At 28.9% G+C, this 23,255-nt stretch overlaps 1 protein-coding gene across 1 annotated transcript; it reads left to right on the top strand.

The window, feature by feature from the left end:
* Positions 1-747: 747 nt before the first annotated feature.
* Positions 748-15,482, top strand: LOC139854797 (uncharacterized). The gene is made up of 2 exons (XM_071844079.1): positions 748-820; positions 14,965-15,482. The coding sequence occupies exons 1-2, from the start codon at positions 748-750 to the stop codon at positions 15,480-15,482; spliced, it is 591 nt and encodes a 196-aa protein (XP_071700180.1).
* Positions 15,483-23,255: the final 7,773 nt, after the last annotated feature.

The following is a 23,255-nucleotide window of genomic DNA, read 5'->3' as shown; positions in this document are numbered from 1 at the left end:
TGTAACATATTAATTGTGAATTTATATCTCTCTCGGGTATTACCTACCCGTTAAAAAAAATTTCACAATTAATATTTTGTACAACAGAATTTTGTTACAGTCTTTATGAAAATATATATGTGCATATTTTCTTCATATGTTTCATAGATTTAATGAGTTAATATTAAATTAAACTCATTTGATTTACGGTTGAAACTAGAATTGAATAATCCCTAAAGACTTTAGAAATTACATAACTTTTACGGAGTATTTATTCAATGAAATTGGAATTATGAATCAATACTTTGTTATTTGTTGATGCATGATGTTGGTGTTCGTGGAATTCTTGTGAACTTCGCAAGATTTGGAGGATATTTTCTTAGAAAGCTTCGAGTACATCGAAGATGAAAGTGTAAAATCAAACATATAATTGAATAATACACTTGGTTTATTATGAAATGGAATTCATTGAATTGAAACAGAAATTGTAGTTAACGATGATTAAGTTGTTAATGAGGGATGTACATCATAGCATATTAGTAATATGAATTTATCCGAGTAGTATCACCCTTTTTCAATTCATACATAATAGCTTAGTACGAGAAGATTTATTTTGATCTCAACATTCATATATATATAAAATATACATATAATTTCTTCAGGGGGAATAAGTTAATACTTCATAACTCGTTGATACAATATACGCGTTGTTGATTTTTGATGATGTTTGCGGTGATTATGGATTTGGCGAAGCTTGTGATGTTGTAGATGCTGCTGATTTTTGATGATGCTGCCGGCACTGATGGTGCTGGTGATACTGACAGTACTGTTGATGATGCTGGTAAAACAAGTCTAGCTTGTAATTCGTGAACCATCCTTGTCAGGATTTTACTCTTCCTTTTATCATCTCGGTCCACATATTTGATTTATGATTAAGGCTAGAATAGATAATCTCTGAGACTTTGGAGATTACACGATCGCCACGGAATGTTTTTCCAATGAAGTTATAGATTAATACTTCATCGGTTATTGTTGTTGGTAATCCTTGGTATCTACAGAGCGTATGACATTGGTGCTCGTGGGACAGATTGTAAAGTTGAGGTTTACGACATGGTTGTGGTTGGGGGTGGTACTGTTGGCATTGATGATGGTGGTACTGGTTATGCTGCTGGTGCTTGTAATCTTTGCACCATATTCTCTAAGGCCACTACCCGAGTGCGAAGTTCGTTGACTTCTTCTATTACTCCGGGATGATTGTCGGTTCGGACAAGCAGATAAATAAGATCTAGAATTTGATGTAGTATATAATTATGACGAGATACTCTGGAAATGAGAGAGAAAATGGTGTTTCGGACAGGTTCACCGGTAAGTACTTCAGGTTCTTCGCCAAGAGGACAATGTGGTGGATGGAAAGGATCGCCTTCTTCTTGTCTCCAATGATTAAGGAGGCTACATACTCATCCCCAATTCATCCAGAATAGATGATGGCTGATTGGTTGATCCATTCCAGTCACACTGCTTTCGGAGCTTGAGTGGGATTCCATTTCGGAATCCGAGGGACTTGAACTAATGATGAATTCCATTTCGTACGATTGAATAAAGGATTTTTCGATATGAAATGATTTTTCGGCTACTGGGTGGTATTCTAATTACATATGATATCTATATATATATATATATATATATATATATATATATATATATATATATATATATATATACATACATATATATCAAAAGATTTTGTAGATTACGGAGGAATTTACGGATTATGTCAGGCAAAGTTTACAGTAACAGATACGCTAAGATATGAATTAGCAGATACGCTAAGATATGAATTTTGTCTATACACTATTCATGCAATCAATGCAATAAGATGTGTCTAGACTAAGAGTGATAAGCAGGTAATTTCTGACAAAAATGATAAGCAAAACTTTTGACATGCAGACATGGTCGAAGTCCAGACTCACTAATGCATCCTAACGACTATCAGTTAGACACACTAATGCAGACCTGGTTCGCTAAGACCACCACTCTGATACTAACTGAAATGCCCCGTTCATATACATTATAAACGATTCACAATAGTTGATTACATCGCGAGGTATTTGACCTCTATATGATACATTTTACAAACATTGCATTCGTTTTTAAAAGACAAACTTTCTTTACATTGAAAGTTGATAGCATGCATACCATTTCATAATACATCCAACTATAATTGACTTAATAATAATCTTGATGAACTCAACGACTCGAATGCAACGTCTTTCGAAATATGTCATGAATGACTCCAAGTAATATCCTTAAAATGAGCTAATGCACAGCGGAAGATTTCTTTAATACCTGAGAATAAACATGCTTTAAAGTGTCAACCAAAAGGTTGGTAAGTTCATTAGTTTATTGTACTCAATCATTTCCATAATTTTAATAGACCACAAGATTTCATTTAATCAATAATCATACACTCGCAAGTGTTTAAAATTCATTCGTATGGATTGAACATCTGGTAACCGATATTAACAAAATGCATCTAGAATATCCCCAAACATATAAACATCGAAGTACTAAAGCAGTTCAAATTCTCTGACTGGGGCGTGTCAAAGCCCATAGATCTATCTTTAGGATTCGCGTCAATTGGTGGCAATTATAATAAACACCAATTCTTAGGCTACCAAGTTCAACAAGGGCGATATCCGGTATAACAATTCAACCATAGAATGTAGTTTCGATTACTTATGTCTATTTCGTCAAACATTTATAAAAGTGCATGTATTCTCAGTCCCAAAAATGTATATTGCAAAAGCATTTAAAAAGGGAGCAAACGAAACTCACTATACTGTATTTCGTAGCAATTATGCATATGACGGCACTGAACAAGTGCAGGGTTGGCCTCGGATTCACGAACCTATATTAAGTATATATATTTATATATTGGTCAATATCTATCTAACAAATTCAGATCAAGTCGTAGTGTATCACAATCCTAATGCTCGAGATTATCATGCAAAAGTCAACAAAAAACAATTTGACCCAAAATATATTATAAAAATATGGTGGTATGTATTATTAATGTAATTATATTACGTGTGGTAAAAATATCTTTGTATCACATGTTTGTTTGATAAAATAATATTGATAATAATAATAATAAGTAACAGTTGTATTATTTTGTAATAATAATAATAATTATTATTATTATTCTACTAATAATAATAACAATATTTATATTTACAAATGATGATATTAATTATGATAAAATGATAATTCTAATCATGATAATTATAACGCTACTTTTTAATATTAACTGTAATAATAATAATATCTTATATAATAGTAATAATTCTATTCAAAATGATAATTTTTAATATACTAAATTGATAATAAAAATGATATTTTATAATAATAATGACATTTCTAATAAAAATGATAATTTTAATAAAAATGATAGTTTTAATATAAATGATACTTTTAATAATAATAATAATGATAAAAATAATGAAAAAGGATATTTTTCTCTTAAATCAAAATCATACAATATTTTAATTTCAACATGATACTTATACTCGTTATTTTCTAATCGATTTGTTTAATAACTTTTAATCCTCTTTTAAATCGCATTCATAATATTGATAATAATATTAGTCATAATAATTAGATGATACTAATATTAATTTTTAATGATAATGATACTAATAATAATAAATATTATAATAACATTAATGATAATACTAATAACTATTTTAATGATAATAAATAAAATAATAATATTAATAATATTAATAATAATAATAATAATAATGTTATTAATAATCTTGATGATAATAACGATAGTAATACTAATGTAAATGACAATTTTTAATGATAACATTTATAACGATAATGATAATAATAATAATAATAATAATAATAATAATAATAATAATAATAATAATAATAATAATAATAATAATAATAATAATAATAATAATAATTATTATTATTATTATTATTATTATTATTATTATTATTATTAGTTAATAATAATAACGACGATAATAACGACGATAGTAATTATAATAATTATTTTAACAATATTACTTAAAATTATAGATAATTCAATTGACTACATCTTTTAATCCGTTCATCGAAACTATTCGATATCTAAATGAAAAGTTATTGATTTTTCTTCGGCTTTCCAACGACATGCATATCATATACCTTATCTCAGTAGTATGTGTATTAAACTCATGATCAATCATAAACTATTTAACGACGAAATTAAACATACAAGCATGCATAATCATATATACTCGAGCACTAGTCAGGGATACATTACTAATATATAAAAGTTAAGTTATGAGGGCTCACGTATCAATATTGTGATTTAATATTGCAGGAAAGTATGTAGACGCAACAGAGATGACAAACACTAGTTTGACCTCATGAGCATACTCCCGAACATTATCCATAACCTCCATAGCTATAACCCATAATTTCCTTAGCCCTATCCCGCTCGCAAAAACCATTTTGAAAACATGCGAGCAGAACCTCGTCGTAGTATTTTATGTATACTAATAATATCTTGAAATAATACAGAGTATATATATATATATATATATATATATATATATATATATATATATATATATATATATATATATATATATATATATATATATATATATATATATATATATATATATATATATATGTATGTATGTATGTATGTAAATCGATTGAGAGAGTTTAGAGAAATATATTTTCAAGTTTCTATGAAATAATGAAACCTATTGAATTCTATTTATAATAGATTTTTGAATTATTAAAGTGAATTATTAAAGTATGAATTATTAAAGTGAATTATTAAAGTATGAATTATTAAAGTGAATTACTAAAGTATTAATTATTAAATTGAATTATTAAAGTGAATTATTAAAGTTAAAGCAAAGTAAAAGTAAAGTAAAGGTAAAGTTAACGTATAGTAAAAGTATAAAACTATGTACGTATAATACGCGTATAAATATATTTAATATTAATTTAATTCGTTATATATATTTAATAAAATAAAATATAAATATCTTTATCTTTATCATACTGGTTAAGTAATGAGTTGTCAAAAGTGGTTCTAGATATGTATAAAAGTTATATACGTTTTAATAATAAATAAGTTCTTTTTAAACTGAAAACGTTTTTGTACGTCTGAAACTAAATCAAATAAATATGATAATTTTGTTTTCCAAAACTAAATATATTTAAGAATTATTTTGTTAAAAGGTTAAAATAATGGAAATCGTTATATCATAAAACGTTTTAGAAAAGTAGAATTATATATATTCATAATAGGTTTCAAGTTTTTAAATTATAGTCTGTTGGTGAAGCATGAGATAAAGTCCAAAGGTTAAATAAACGTATGAAATCATCTTAATGAAAAATGTCGAGTTACTTAACTTGTCGATATCCAACATCTAAGTTATTTACACTCCACGTTCTTAATTTCATATTAAATAAAATAAAAGTTAACATAGTTATCTTATCAAAGTCACGAGGAAAATATTATAAAACATGAATTGGAAATTAAACAGGAATCTCTACTAACCCTTGTCTAGTTTCTGTTAATTAACATATGTCTTACTTATAAATCACTTTACCATTTTCCGAATGTTATCAAAAAGAATAGATTTCTTAAATCACAGTGGACCTCATAACATAGACCCGTAATCATATCACGATGTATCTGATAATTCAATAATTTGATATTATCTTTTGATTCGGTCGATAAATATATTAAACATATATTGAAACAAATACGTTCATGTAAAGTATTATACATCTAATACTTTGTTAACATTTTCAATTAATATAACTATATATCATATATACATATCTATATACATATAAATGTTCGTGAATCATCGAGCACAGTCAAAGGGTAATTGATTACATGAATATAGTTCCAAAACTTTTTGAGACTCAACATTACAGACTTTGCTTATCGTGTCGAAATAATATAAAGATTAAGTTTAAATTTGGTCGAAAATTTCCGGGTTGTCACAAAATTCTCCATGAATGGAACTTTTGAGTAGGTTTTGATCCCATTATCTATGACATCGTCAATGGTTTCTCGCACTCAAATATTTCGCTTTATCTTTCACTTTAGCTTAATAGTTTAGGTTTGTTGTATCATTTTTTATTAATTTTATATTTTTGTTTTTTTATTTGAAACACATTTTCTGTTTTTTAGGTTGCAACATTGGAGTTATGGGCCCTCTTCTTCACTCAAAACTTTAATGGTGAGAAAAACAGTATAAAAAGGTGTCTCTATCTCTATTTTCTTTTCTTTTCTTTTTTGCCCAATCTATTAATGTTTTACATTTTTGGGTGTTTTTATTTCAGCAATTAATTTCTTACCTTTGGCTTCATGGGTTTTTAAAAAAAATGATTTTGCCACACGAGTTTATGGTTTCTTTCAGGATAAATTGTGGTTTTTTGATTTCTTGATTTTTTTTTAGGGTTTGCACTGACCATTTGAAGATATGAGTTTAGTTATGCTTTTTATCAGCTTTGTTGACTATTTAAAGTTTGTGCCTTTTTAGTGGTTTACACTTTTCTTTATCATTTTGGGTTTACATTACCACATTGGCTACTGGATTTTCATGTTATTGGTTGTAGAATTTGTACTATGTTTATTGTAGTTTACAACATAGATAAATTTAGTACTTTAAGTTGATTAGTGTTTTTCACTTGGTGTGAATTACTAGATTGAAGTAATGGGTCATATGTAACAAGATCCTTAATCTTTGTCCGTGGGAAATGTGGCACCAATGTTTATGATGCGACAATGGATGATGGCGCATTAGTGATCGGACCATATAATAATGATCAGACCATATGGTGCCTTTTGTTAAGTTAATAGTACATATAAGGGTTTCAGGCGATAAAACTCAAACGATCGCCATCACTTCTTCGTAATTAGCTTTCTTTGTTGATTGTGTGAGTATTTATTGTTTGATTTTTTTACTTCAATTTCTTTTTATTCGTCTTACTCTTTTTAGGGTTTGAAGCGATAAAACTCAAACGGACCTTTAAATGTTGAACCTGTGAAGTGGTTTACTGGCCTCTTTCATGTAAGCATTTTAATTTGATTTTCCATTAATGGATGTATATTTTATGTATTTTCTGTTATCTACAAAAATTGTGAGTGATATATACTATTTTTGGTGGTTAATTGACATGTTTTTTGTAGATGATTTGTGTAATCAAACTAACAATTCTTAGTAGCGAAGCGCGTATCTCTTAATCTTGTTTCTTTCAAAATTGAAAGGATGCAATTTCTTTCTCTTTAACCCCTCTTCACTTTCTTTCTTTTCTTTTATTTCATAATTAAACTCGAGAACAAAGTCTTTTTAAATGGTGTGTATGGCGAAAGTAATTGGAGCTTGCAACTAAAGCTTATAGTTATAGCTAACTGAAATTGTAGATGTAAGCTATGGCTAATTTTTTTTTTTTTTTTTAAATGTTTGGCTAAGTAACTGACATTGAAACTTAAAATCGTAATTTGATTAAAATGGATAATAGATGATATGATAAGTAATTATACTAATAGTAATTTTGTAATTTCTTATCTTACATTTGGAGTTTATTTATGAGCTAGATTATTTTTGTAGAACTTATTTTTACACGAGATTATAAATTTTGTCACCCAATCAATGTTACTAGATTAAATTTATGAACAAATAAGCTTAAACTGTCATAAAATACTATAAGCTTGTCATTCAAACACAACTAAAATATAAAAGAATGTATGGAGTGAACACACCATTAACATAAAACTTGTGCAAATCAATAATGGATACCCAAATGAGAACTGGCCTAATAATCGTGATATAATTGTTGAGTGAATAACCCATTTAAATAATTTAATTATAGCAAAATATAGTAATTAACACTAATTGTATTTTTGTGCAGCCAACATAGACTCTATAAATGTTCTCTAAGTATGTAAACAACCATTTTGTGTTGTGTCTTAGTGTTTAGTTGTGTTGCGTGTACTATCAACACAGGATAGTCACTACTTGGTTTCTTCACGAAGACTCGACAATTGTTTGCCGAAGAACCAACAGAAGACTTATAGAAGAACCATCAGATGAATCGGCGGCAACAAACAATTATACAGATTATGTCTATTCTTCTAGACATAGTTTGTTTCCTGTGTTGTCTAATCAAACGTGACATCCAACTGCCATTGAAGACGAAGTTGAAGATATAAAGTTGCACGTTAACGGAGAAAAGTGACCTTACAAGACAACATGAAATGAAGAAGTATATCACATGTGCAGTTCATTGATATACTTGTCAATGCCTGCGAACGCAACATTCTAATAGTTTATTCAATTAATGTTTTCGACCTTTTTGGGGTGTTCCTGTAATAGTTACTTAACTAAAAAAATCCACGTGCTACAACAGCTTTCTAGTTTTCAGTCGGCCGAAGTATGAATATGGTTTGGACCAACGGTCAATACAGGTTTACATGGTCAATAGATTCACTATAAATTGAAACGCTCCACAAATGTTTTAGTTAGTGGTGTGAATGCTTAAATTAAGTCGAGTCTATTACTTGTATATGTTTTAGTTTGTTCTAAGCTATCAAGGTGTAATATATATCAATCGGTTATCATGATTTGTTAATACTCCATAGAATTTTAGATTTTGGATTTTAGGTTGTAGACTTTAGACATTCTTTTATTATTCTGAAAGCAAGGTATATTTTATATTATATTTAAGTATACAAGATAAAAGACATTATATTTTGAATTTTAGGTTGTAGACTTTAGACATTCTTTTATTTTTCTGAAAGCAAAGTATATATTTTATATTATATTTAAGTATACAAGATAAAAGACATTATATTTTGAATTTTAGGTTGTAGACTTTAGACATTCTTTTATTTTTCTGAAAGCAAAGTATATTTGATATTATATTTAAGTATACAAGATAAAAGACACAGGCTATATAGTACACATGTTAGAAGCAAGAATTTACAACTTTACATTTTAACGCAATCCATCGACATTTCCAGAACAATGCTGATGAAGAAAGGTAAAATAATTCATGATTTGTTATTTTCCGTCTACATGTGCATTGCATATTTGTCTCTAAACATATAAAAATATCATGTAATGTTTAGTTTTTAACTTTTATCAACATTAAATAATATTACTATTAATTAGTAATATATAATTGGTTGCAATTTTTACCTATATAAAAGTTATATAATTAAAAAAAATCTCACAATTGTGTATTTTATTTTGATTTTTGTTTCAGAATAGTTTAATTTTAGAACTTAGAATAAAAGTGTGTTGTGTGTTTTTTTACTTTGGATATAATATTACACATATTATGTTTTTGAACAGACATTTTTCCCTCCCTTTTTTTTAAAGGCATAAGTTGAAATAATATCTTATTTTGTCTATAACTACGAATCATTAGAAATATGATTCTAATTGCTGTAGACAGAACATAAAAGAGTAATAAACCTAAAATTTTCTTATATATAATGCTTTATTACTATTACTTTTATATTTATGTTGTTATTATAAAGACTAATAAACCTAATTTTTGTTTATATATAATGTTCTATTACTATTACTTTTATATTAATATTTATGTTGTTATTATCCTCATTGTATGTTATTAAATAAATAATTTTGTAAGAATCATATGTATGTTATTATATGATAAAAATATTATTATAAATATGTTAAACTCTACACTATTTATATAACTATTTTTCTACATATTACATTTTTAAACATGTTATGATATTGTAACTTTTGTGATCCTATATATTTTACCAGTTAGTTATACTAATGTAATTATAGTTCAGGATTTGTTTTTATTACTTTTTAAAATAACTAATTTTATCCGTTTTTAATATAAAATTGAAAATTACAATAATTCAAGATTATAAGTTATATTTAGTAGACATAGAAGAATGCGGTCTTCAATATTCAACATCTAGAATTTCAGGACCACATCCTTTTTATAAAGATAATTTGTAGACCTTCGGACAAAAACAAATTAAGAGATAAACAACACATAAATGTAACAATTAGTGATTTTAAAGACAAATACAAATTATTGAGTAGCTAAGATAACAACCAACATAGAGTTCAAATCTAGCTTCATGTAACGAAGCTTTATCCACCTAAAGGTTGCGTTTGATTATCTTTTAATTGAATGGTTCAACGTTAAATGTTGAATCATTCAACTTGGGATGAGCGTGGTACTATACCGGTACCAAATCGTACCGAACCGGTTGGTACCGCTATTGTTTTATACCCTAATTTTGAGTACTGAATACCGTACGAATAATATCGGTTTGGTACCGGTACGGTTCCGGTATGGGTACGGTAAAAAGTGGTACTATACAGTTTGGTACCGGAAAAATTATACATTTAATAATTTATTGATTCTATTTCTTTAGTTTTACATTAACTATATCCTAACTAATCTATTTAGGGTTAAAGCTAAAAATAGGCTACAAACTTACACAAATGTACCGATGTCACTCACAAACTCATTTCCGTCCTACTGTCGCCTACAAACTTTCAAAAAATGTGCTAATATCAACATTTTGACATTTTGACCTGTTACATACTAATTTTGACCTACTAATTTTTTTTTTTTTAAGAGTTAAGATCCAATCCACGAACGACACGTGTCAATTTTGACATGTTTAGCCGGTAGCAAGTCATTTTTGTTTACATTGGTACACTTTTTGAAAGTTTTTGTTTACATTGGTACACTTTTTCAAATTTTGTAGGCGACAGTAGGACGAAAATAAGTTTGTGGGCGACATCGGTACATTTGTGTAAGTTTGTAGCCTATTTTTGGCTTTAACCCATCTATTTATACAAGGCTAAGATATCATACATCATACATATATTTATTTGTTTTTGTTAAAGGTGATTTGTTTAGAACTGTGAAATTCGAATCAGTCAATTCACTTTGAGAATCATATGTAAGAGGATAATTGATTTGAATAATTATATGTTTCTTCCACCGATGAGCTATGGAAAATAGTTTGCTTGAAAATTTTGACAATTATTTTGTTTTAGGTGATACGCTTGCTGTGTTGATTGTCACCTAAAAATTTAAAACCAGATGGAATAATATATGTAATGAGTTTATGAATTGGATTTGTGTATCTATTTGTATGTATTCTTCTTGCATCGATAAATTATATTATATTGTATTTATTATATGTATGCTTAGTTCGATTTTGCAATCATCATACTTTTTACTCTACTTAGTTGAAACATATATATTATAGAATTGTAAGTAATAGCCATAAGTCTTATGTATTGAACGAATTAAATGGGGATCAAAACGAATTAAACAGTCTTTATGTATTGAACGTTTAAACTTTAGTTCTCTGTTTTATATTTTGACTCACTTTCTAACCAGTAGTAGGTTGTAACTCAATTAAGTAATAAAATAAGTGTGTAGATTTTTAAACCGGTACCGAGTACTAAACGGAAAAATACCGGTATCGTACCGGAAGTACCGCTTTTAAAAAACTTGAGTAAATGAGTACCGAATACCGTACTAATTTAAGTGGTACGGTACCGGTTCGGTACGGTACCGGAACAGTACAAATACGGTATCGGGAATTCGAGTACTAATGCTCACCCCTACATTCAACACACTTGTTTATGACATTTGAATGACATATGAAGCCGAACGGTTCATAATTTAGTGTTGAACTATTCAGAGTTGAAATACACTTTTACCCATTAAACTACTAAATATGAACATCGTCTTTAAATTTAATCAAAAATATTTACTGAACAACTATATTATCTTTTATTCATAATAAGATAAATACATTATTCACATCTGAAAAGTTCAGATTATGAACTATTCAGTGATTAGTAATTTAATTTTGTTAAACGCACCCTAAATTAGTTATTAAGATGACATAACACTGCCATTACTTAACATTGAGTTGTAGCTCAACTCGTAGTGGTCTGCCTCTCTTAGCGAGAGGTCAGGAGTTCGACTCTGCTGGGCTGCAACATTGCACTCAATGTTATCCCACGAGTGTGTATATATATACTAGCTTTTAGAGTCCGTGTATTCCATGAGTGTGTAAAAAGCCGTGCAAAATTTGTAACAATTTATATCATTCAAGTATGTAAATAGTGAAAGTAAATAAAACGTATAGCCGGTGCATTGCACACGTGGATAAAATTATCGTGCAAAATTAATTGATTTTTTTAAACAATTATTCTTCTAAGTTTAACAGCTCGTGTTGTTGACAAATTTTAAAAGTTCTTTTAAGTTTAATAATTCGTGGTGTTAACAAAATTTTAAAAGTGGTTTTGAGTGGTGTTAGTAACTTATCGTCTACAATTTTTTTTATTTCTCACAATTAATATCTTTTTAAGTATATATTACGTAATATTTAGAAAAATATGAGTTTATTGAAAATTTGTCATGAAACGTATTGCAGCACGATTTGTTCTAATATACTCCTTAATATTTGCGGAGTATTGAATCAGGTGAATGGGTTACGTACAAGTAAGTTATTGTTTATAACTTGAGTTAAATGGAAACTAAATATGTACCTTCCCCCCCCCCCCCCTCTTCCCTTTCTCAACGACAAATCAATTTACCTTGTGAGGTGGTATATCAAAACTCTTTTTTTGGATAGATCCAGTACTATTTGATGTCATCTTCTAGAAATACCCTCTAATATATATTAATCAAGAAACTTGTGTAAGACATGATTTAAGAATATATTAGTAAATTTAAGTGAATCTATCAAAAATAAATTTGAAAATATCAATTTCCACTTTATTAAATTTGAATGATGAATTCGTTTTACTGATTGATACAGAGTAATATATATATATATATATATATATATATATATATATATATATATATATATATATATATATATATATATATATATATTTAAACACTATAATTTTATGAGACTTGATTTGCACGACAATTATATAAATTAGTATTCAATGGCATTGGTATTGATATTGATATTTTATCAAATGTTTAATACAATTACAATGAAAAAAATCATTTATTACTGATAATATGTGTATCAAAAGCATCAATATTTAATACTAACGTAAGCCGTGCATTGCACGACTGTAGTATAGATTGGTATTCGATAACGTTAGTATTGATATTTATCAAATGTATAATACAATGAAATAATCATTTATTACTAATAACATTTGTATCGATTAATATTGAATACTAACGCATAAAATTTTATACCCGTTTATATGACAGATTGTTTATTTAAAAATATAAATATAGTAGCCTTCAATTATTACTTTGTGATATATTCTATTTAATGAATAATAATTAAAATTTGAAGTCGTATGATATTAATATTAATAGATAAGACATGAGTTCTTATTATATTTCAATTATGATGTGTAAAGAGTTATTATTATTATTATTATTATTATTATTATTATTATTATTATTATTTAATTTTCAGTTTAATTAAGAAAATAACATGTAGGATTATTTAATTCATTTTAATTAAGAAAATGATACGTAGAGTTATTTAATTCAGCTTAATTGAGAAAATTACACGTAGAATTATTAACATGTGTCTTATAATAATGTATGTATAGATGTGTGTGTGTATATATGTATGTATGTATATATATATATATATATATATATATATATATATATATATATATATATATATATAAATGGTATATGCATATATATGTATATATAACACTTTTGTAAATATATATACAACTTACATATTAATTAGGGATGGCAATGGTCATCCGATCCGGTGGATATCCACCAGATCCACCCGCTTTGTGATTGATATTAATGAACTTAAATGAATATGGATACGGATATGGATGAACTTAAATGGATATGGATATAGACATGGATGAAAAGTTTCATCTATGAATATATATCCATCACCACCCGAAATACGTATACAAATACATAAACATAGATATATGCTTACATATTTACTATTGTAAGTTCATTTACGGCTATATTTATTACAATAAAACATGTATATCTAACAAATGAACTTAAAAATTTCATATTTAATATTTCATAATCTATATTTTATATTAAATTTAACAAATTTTGTTATATCTTCCACACATATTACACATTCTTATGGATAGATTTTAATAATCTCATGTTAATTTATTTTTGCTATACTATGTTTTTATTTTAATCGCATATTAAAAAATATTATAACATTTTTTTAATATCTATTGGATATCCATTAACCCGCTTAATCCACTGGATATGGATGTGGATGGATGACCTGAAACTAAATGGATATAAATATGGATGAGCAAAAGTTAAATGGATATGGATATGGATACGGTACCACCCGATCCATATCCGATCCATTGTCATCCCTACTTACATGGACAAAACTAGAGTGGGGCAGGGGCACATGACCCCAGTGGATTTGAAATTTTTAAATTTAAAATATTGGATTTTTTTTTACCCCAACTCAAAAGTCTATGACCCAAAAGCCTATATTTTTTTCATTGTTGAATTCTTGAAGAAACAATGTTTTATTTTGCTCAAAAGTCCTCGTATTTTGTCAATAACTCAAAAATTCATGACCCTAAAAAGGTTGAATTTTGCCCAAAAGCCATCATATTTTGCCCCCAACTCAAAATTACATTAAATAGAATAGAATGTTGTATTTTCATGAAATAATGGAAGAAAAAAATTTAAAGTAAATGTGAACGATTTTATTATTATTATTTTTTTTTTTTTTTGCCTCCGATTAAAATTTTTTTTGGTTCCGTCACTATTAAGATATATTCAATCACAAATACATGCAAAAATAGTTTGAAACATAGATATATATAGATATATAAATAAATAAATACATAAAATAAAACATAACGTAACATTAATTGCATATCGCAAGACAATTAACCTTTTTTCAAATTACTATAGATTGGTCAGCAAAGTACATCCCACTGCATAGAGCCATATTAAGGGATGATTGGGACACAGTCCACGAAATTATCAGCAAAGACAAAGAAGCAATAACTTCTGAAATCGACACCAATGGTACCCCACTTCATGTTGCGGTTGTGTTACACAAAAATATCAAGCTTTTTGAAAATCTTCTAAATATGATAGACCCAGAGTCACTTCCAAGTATACTCAGTCGTTTGAAACGAAACACATTGCATAGAGCTGCAGCAGTTGGCAACACCGAGGCTGCAAAAATGTTGGTACATAAAAACCCACATTTGTTATTTATTTCAGATAGTCTGAAGGAATTGCCTATCCATAGAGCTGTTAGCCTTGTTCAACAAACTACATACCACTATTTGCTTGATGTCTGCAAACAACACATACATCTCTCCAATCAAGATGGATATGACAGTCCCTTTGAGGGTCTACAGGGGGCTAAGCTTCTTATTAATGTTATCAACAAAGGATATTTTGGTAAGTTTGGGTTCTAGTTACTTAACTTTTTAAAAAAAAAGACAAACACATACTAAACACGAATTATTACACGAATATTACATAATGTCCACCCAGAACTTGAATCCAGTCCACCAAAAACTTGAACCCCAACTTCAAAATTAGAGGGACACCTCGATACCTCAATGCTACTAGACCAATGGTGCATGTATAAATGTGCATATATACCTCAAGAAATAATCACGAGATAGACCTAGCAAAATGTGTGGGTTATACTTCAGTTTGCGAATTTTACTCTACCCGTATTCATAAAATAAAATAATTCCTTAAGTTAATATTTAAACAAAATATTTAAGAAATACTTTGATCACTCACTATAATTATCATTGTCTAGAATGGTTAACTTCACAAATCCAAATTTGAGAAGAAAAAAAAAAACTTAAATGATTAATACTCTAATTGATACATTTTTCATTATTATTGTACAATTATTTACAATAAGCAACACGAATATTAAGCTTTTCACTTACGTAAATTGTTTTATAGTATACTATTATTATTATGCAACATGTAATCACTAATACATATTAATAATTCTATGAACACACCTAAGCCTCATGGATTTATGGATAACATTTTACCCGCGATGAATAGTGAATACCCACAACCCGCTCATGTAACGACCTGAAACTATTAAGATATTATTTTATTAAATCTTTTTATATTAATATAATAATGCCGAGAGTGATCGAGACGTTTCGAGATGTTATAAGTAACTTAAAATATTATTAGTTTTAATAATAATATGTTTTCGTGGTCGTGTGCTAAGAATGCTAGGTCGAAATGCTTAAAGGTTAACTTTTCGATAAAAAGTTATTTTGAGCTGTTACACTATTTTAGGCACAACTTGCTCGTACGGACTCAAAATGAGGCGATTCGAAATCCCAGACGTACGTAATGAATAGAGCTATAACTTTCATGTTTTAAGTTTTCCGAGTTTCGGCCCAAATCGTTGGCTATTGGGCTGAAAACGGGCTGACTTGGTGGGCTAAATGTGTAGTTTTTAGAAAAGTGAGAAGTTGAGGGGCTGTTTTGCACAAACGCCCAAACTCGTTGATGTTGTGTGAGGTGTATATGAAATAGCTTATATTTTACTAGGAAAAACTATTAAATACGATACAATTTTACACAAGATATTTATTTATTTATAGAATGGATATACTTAAACCTTGCTACAACACTTATAGGCAGTGTACCTAATCGTACAGTAGTATAGTTTTTAGTAAGTCCGGTTCGTTCCACAGGGAGCTGGCTTATTTCACACTATATTTTAATTAACTATATTTGTACAAAATATATATAATTATAATTATATATAATAATATATAAAAAGGGAGGTTTACCGTTTAATGACCGGTTTGTCGATTTTAAAACTTTAGTCGCAGTTAAAACCTAATATAAAATATTAAATAAAAGACTTAATTTAAAGCGTAAAATAAATAACGATAATGAAATTGCAATAAATAAAAATGCGATGAAATAAAATTGCGATAATTAAAAAGTGCGATAATTAAAAGTGCAATTAAATACAATGACAATAAATAAAAGTGCAATAATTAAAAGTGCAATTAAATATGAAAATAAAGGAATTATGCTTATTTAAACTTCCGTAATCATGATGTTTGACGTGTTGATTTTAGTTTATTCCCATGGGTTAATTGTTCTTTGTCCTGGATTATTCAATATGTCCGTCTGGTTTTTGTCCATAACAGTCCATCAGTCATAAATATAAAGTGCGAGTGTCCTCGTCAAATTATCCTTATACCCGAAGTTAAATATTCCAACTAATTGGGGACTTAAACTGTAACAAGTTCTTAATACATTGTTTAATAATTACACTAGGATATCGACTGTGTGTAACCCAAGGTTTTAATACTTTGTTAACAATTATGCCAAGTATCCTTGTACATAATTTCACCCTTGTTTTAATAAGCCTATTAAATATTAATCCATTCCCGTGTCCGGTTAAATGAACGATTATTAGTACTTATAAATATCCCGCCCATCGTGTCCGATTGAGTGTATATGGTTATTTATAGGTACGTCCAATTATAAATCTTTATATTAAAATTAACAAACTATCATTTAGTTAAACAAATATAAAGCCCATTAATAGCCCATAGTCTAATTTCCACAAGTGTCGTTCTTTTGTCTAAACCCCAGTTATGGTACAAAGCCCAATTACCCAATTTTAGTAATTAGCCCAACATCATGATTACTTCGGCTCAAATAAGCATAATAATAACTTAGTTACGAGACATTAATTTAAAAAGGAGAACATAACTTATATTGATTATTTATCGCGTAGTGTTACACGGACAGAGCTCCGACTTTAAAACCCGTAAAATAACCTTTGCATAACTCAAAACTAATCTAATATAAAACTATACTATACTATATATAATATATATATATATATATATATATATATATATATATATATATATATATATATATATATATATATATATTATTACAGAGGAGTATTATTTATTTTTTATGTATAAAACTCGGCAGAAGCTCGTTGAATTTATAGGAAATTTTGATCCAGGTGTGCTCCGCGATTGTGGAGGTTTAAGCCTTCAGAGCTCCGCGAGGGCGGAGGTCCGAAATCCAGCTCACAAATTTTTGGCCATTTGTTTGTCGACGTTTTATTTAAATATATATAATATATAAATAATTTATATAATTATTTAAATATTATATTATGTTCTTGTGCATAGTTGACTCATAATTTTTAGTCCGTTGCGTCGGGCGTTGATAGTTGGCTCAGGTCCCGGTTCCGGATTTTCGAACGTCCTTTCGTATAATTTAATATCTTGTACTTTGTGTTCCACAACTTGTACTTTTGTCATTTTTAGACGTTTCTCATCAATAAATTGAACCACTTGGATTGTATCTTGTACATTTGAGCTTTTTGGACGGTTTTGTCTTCGAATCTTTGTTTTCGCCTTTTGTCTTCGCACTTATTTATTTAAACAAAAATTACATAAAAAAATAGAACAATTGCAACTAAAAGCTTCACATATTGGAAGAATATTGCTACTAAATATATGTTCATTTGGAGCACTATCAAATATCCCCACACTTGAACGTTGCTTGTCCTCAAGCAATACAGAACTTGAAATTAAATCACACTTCATTCGAATCACTTCTTTATTCTCACACTTTATACATCAGTGATTTTGATACGGCGGTATAAACAATGATAGTAACATTGTGGTTTACAGTCCCACATGACTATAAAAATTTAGATCCTTTAAGAAAATTGGATCTTTATGAAAACATTTGATCTTTTTTAAAAATTTCATTCTAGCTTTTACCCTAGATAAGTTTTTTGATTTAACCCACCATCGGTGTTGCAAAATATATTTTTGGATCAATATTTTGGCTAAAAACTTTTAGGTTCGTGTAATCCACTGCTATCCCTGTATCGAAAAGCACACATCCAGTTTACTTGTTCCATATATTACCTTTCGGCAAACTACCGTCCGGTTGCAAAGGAAAGCGATGAACAAGAAACTGTTAATGCAATGTCTAATGACATGCATTTGTTCATGGTCTAAAACGTGTCGGACGCAATTACTATCCTTTGTAGGAGCAATAGTAAAGCTCACCCTTATAATTTTCCGGTCTGGCACAAGGTCCTGTCTTTGACCATGCTATGCAACCACCGTTCTTACGGTCAACACCCGAATTAGTTCAGGTGACCTAATGAATTCCAGGTGAATTCCTAGGATTTTACGTTCAATGGTAATGAACGCATTGAAAATGGGTTTTCAGAAAACAAATCGTTTTTAATTTGATAAAAATATTTTCTCGTTCAAGCTCGAGTTTAGATATCATTGAATTCCATGAGTTTGTAATTCTCAATCTTTAAGGTCAATCTCAAGGATTGAGTAATATCAATCTTAAAAGCTGATTTTTGATCTTTTAAGGAGATTATCCTTTCTGGGGTTCTGATTCATTAGTCTTATCAAGCTAATTTGCACGGCGCCCTCCCCATTTTACAAGACAGATCCTCTCATGGTTAGGATAAGTCTGACCACATGGCGACCCTGTTTGATGCTGAGGTCCGTGGATTTTCTGCTGATTTTAGAGATGACTTTTTTAGATTTTTCGTCAACCTACAGCTGGTCTGGACGACAACTTCTTGACCTAAATCAAGAAGCGCGTGTCTTTTCCGGAAGACTTTACTTCCTTTTAATGATGGAATTGATTCATCGTGTAGATCCATCTATTCTTTCAAAAGTATTACAATAAATCGGGTAAAACAGTTAATTTAGTCCAAAACAAAAGCACCTGCAATAACTTTACAGAAACATGTGATAGATAGTTTTTAATTGAATAAATTGGTACATTCTCCCCACACTTTGCTTTTTTCATGCGTCTTTTTATATCTTAATAAATAAATTCAAGCGTTTTAGTTGTTTCTCAATTTATGTCCTCTTTTTAGGGTAACAATAATTTCGGTATTAACACCTAGTTTTGTTCATAAATATGTATAAACATGATTTTGAATTCATTTAGTTGAAAATTTTTCAAATTTTCATAAAATTTAGAAAATAAACCAAGTATAAACCCGAGAGAATTTATAACCCTTCCCCACACTTGAGATCATGCAATGCCCTCATTTGCATGAAATCAGACTATAATTATAAATTCACGAGGGTGATAAGTGTAGAAAAGTGATTAAAAATACCCAGTTTGTAATTTCATATCTCGTCGAATGATACATGGCGCGCCTCATCGTTCATTCCTTCTTGTTTTATCACACATGTTTTTCTTCAAAAACGGTTGCTTTTCTGAACTGTTTGCTAATTTTTGAAAATGCGTCTTTTACCCTAACTTATTATGCATGTTTATTAACGAGTTATGCACTAACCCGAACCCCTAATTTAACGTTAAGTGGGGTTAGACTTCCCCACACTTAGCTGACGACATGTGAAGTCGGTAGAATAAGTTCCACGAATTAAAATAGTGAGCCACTTATTTACATTTCGGGTGGTGTATAATATATCATTTGGTTTAATGTTTAGAACCACCCGATCGTCACTACTTAATTCTTTTTTAAGTGTAGCTTTTAGTAAATGGATATGTCTCTTTTCTGGTTCTTGATCAAATGGATCGTTATACACCGACATACATATTTCTATAGGGTGGACAATTCTTAACATTTCCTTCCGTTTATTCTCTGGATCAAAGTTTTCACCTCTATTACCCAATTGGGTGAAATTCGAGGTGTCATTATCTATTACAGCTCGTAGTTCATCTTCGGTAGATGACTCGTCTATTGAGAATATTGGGTTAGAAGGTTGTGGAATGGTGAATTTCGGGATCGAAGTAGATTCTTCTTCATTAACGGTACTTATCGGTCCCACCACTTTGGTCTCGGGGGTAAAATTTTCAATGTTATCGTTTTCCCAAGAGTACAAATTTGTCACCCTTACTTCTTCTTCATTCATTGATTGATCGATGATTTCATCGGTAGAGGCTAATGTGTCGATATGTTGTGAAATTGGAAAAGCTGAATAAAAAGTATCATCGGGATAATTGGTGATTTCGGAGCTCTCGAATTCATCAAAATTCGATGATATGAGATTTTCTTGCACACGACTCCTCAGATCAACAGGTGTGTAATCTGATAGAGTTTCAGCTTGCCGATTTACAAACTCTCTCATTTATTCATTTTGAGCATCAAGTTCTTCGAGTTTGATTTTCATATAATCTAAAGAATTTTCAGGCACATAATTTTCCCCGTCTTCTGGTTGTTGAGTTTGGATATATTCTTGAGAATAATTCCAATTTGAATTGTATTCCTCATAATCATTCCATTCAGGTTCCATGTGTGCGTAATTTTCCATAGGAACATAATAATAACATTCCCATGTTGAATGATAATCTCCACAGATTTCACAACCAGTTATTGTTTCGTCATTCGTGATCCAAGATTGACCGAACGAATTGTCATCAACACCCGTTTGAGAGTATTGATTAAATTGATTTCGGATGTCATAAAGAGTTTCCAAAATATTCTCGAGATTTTCCATAATGCGCTTATTACTAAATTTTAGCTACAATGTGGTGCATTTACTTAATTATCCTATTAGTTATAAAAATAAAAATTATATAAGTTATCAAATTAATAGACTTTTCTGCTTTTGCCCACGTTTCGAATAGCCAATAGATGCAGCAGGGAGCCAGAACCCTTTAAATCGGAAGCTCACAACTCAGCCACTAACAAATCCAACTATTACTACGAAGCAGAAAATTTGGATGTCTATCAATTTAACCACTTAAAACAATTTTTCGTTTGAAATTTAAAGAAATATTAGATAAGAAATAGAGAAAATTCTAAGTCCTAAAAACTAGAATGAAGAGAAATAATAAAGAAAAAGAGCGCATCGAAAAACGTCAAAAAATAAAAGGTCGAAAAATAAATGTCGAAAAACAAACAGTCGAAAAATAAAATAAGAAAACAAAGCGTCGAAACTTAGTATTCTAAAAACTAAATATTAAAAGTTACATCTAAAGGAATTAAAGCTTAAAAGGAATTCTATATCCAAAACGGCAATAACTTAATTAGGCACTAAAATCTATTTAAATATTAAAGCGATAAGCGGCGTTGTAAAATTCTAAAGCGCCTAAATCTTAATCTAAAGAAAAAGCACTAAATATACAAATGTTTAAAAATCTAGAAATAAAAATTACTACGGCAAAATACTAAACTTAAAGCTAATTACGAGCGATAAATATACAAATGTTTAAAATATAAATTAACTAAAATATATATATTTTATCTTTATTATAGTCATGTGGGACTGTAAACCACTTAAAGCTAAATTATTTTACTTAAAACTAATTGCGCCAAAAATACTTGATGTTGTGTGAGGTGTATATGAAATAGCTTATATTTTACTAGGAAAAACTATTAAATACGATACAATTTTACACAAGATATTTATTTATTTATAGAATGGATATACTTAAACCTTGCTACAACACTTATAGGCAGTGTACCTAATCGTACAGTAGTATAGTTTTTAGTAAGTCCGGTTCGTTCCACAGGGAGCTGGCTTATTTCACACTATATTTTAATTAACTATATTTGTACAAAATATATATAATTATAATTATATATAATAATATATAAAAAGGGAGGTTTACCGTTTAATGACCGGTTTGTCGATTTTAAAACTTTAGTCGTAGTTAAAACCTAATGTAAAATATTAAATAAAAGACTTAATTTAAAGCGTAAAATAAATAACGATAATGAAATTGCAATAAATAAAAGTGCGATGAAATAAAATTGCGATAATTAAAAAGTGCGATAATTAAAAGTGCAATTAAATACAATAACAATAAATAAAAGTGCAATAATTAAAAGTGCAATTAAATATGAAAATAAAAGAATTATGCTTATTTAAACTTCCGTAATCATGATGTTTGACGTGTTGATTTTAGTTTATTCCCATGGGTTAATTGTTCTTTGTCCTGAATTATTCAATATGTCCGTCTGGTTTTTGTCCATAACAGTCCATCAGTCATAAATATAAAGTGCGAGTGTCCTCGTCAAATTATCCTTATACCCAAAGTTAAATATTCCAACTAATTGGGGACTTAAACTGTAACAAGGTCTTAATACTTTATTTAATAATAACGCCAGGATATCGACTGTGTGTAACCCAAGGTTTTAATACTTTGTTAACAATTATGCCAAGTATCCTTGTACATAATTTCACCCTTGTTTT

This window comes from Rutidosis leptorrhynchoides, chromosome 6 (genome assembly GCF_046630445.1).
Source record: "Rutidosis leptorrhynchoides isolate AG116_Rl617_1_P2 chromosome 6, CSIRO_AGI_Rlap_v1, whole genome shotgun sequence".
Classification (NCBI taxonomy): domain Eukaryota; kingdom Viridiplantae; phylum Streptophyta; class Magnoliopsida; order Asterales; family Asteraceae; genus Rutidosis; species Rutidosis leptorrhynchoides.
The sequence above is the reverse complement of the archived record's forward strand: the minus strand, read 5'-3'. Positions and strand labels throughout refer to the sequence as shown.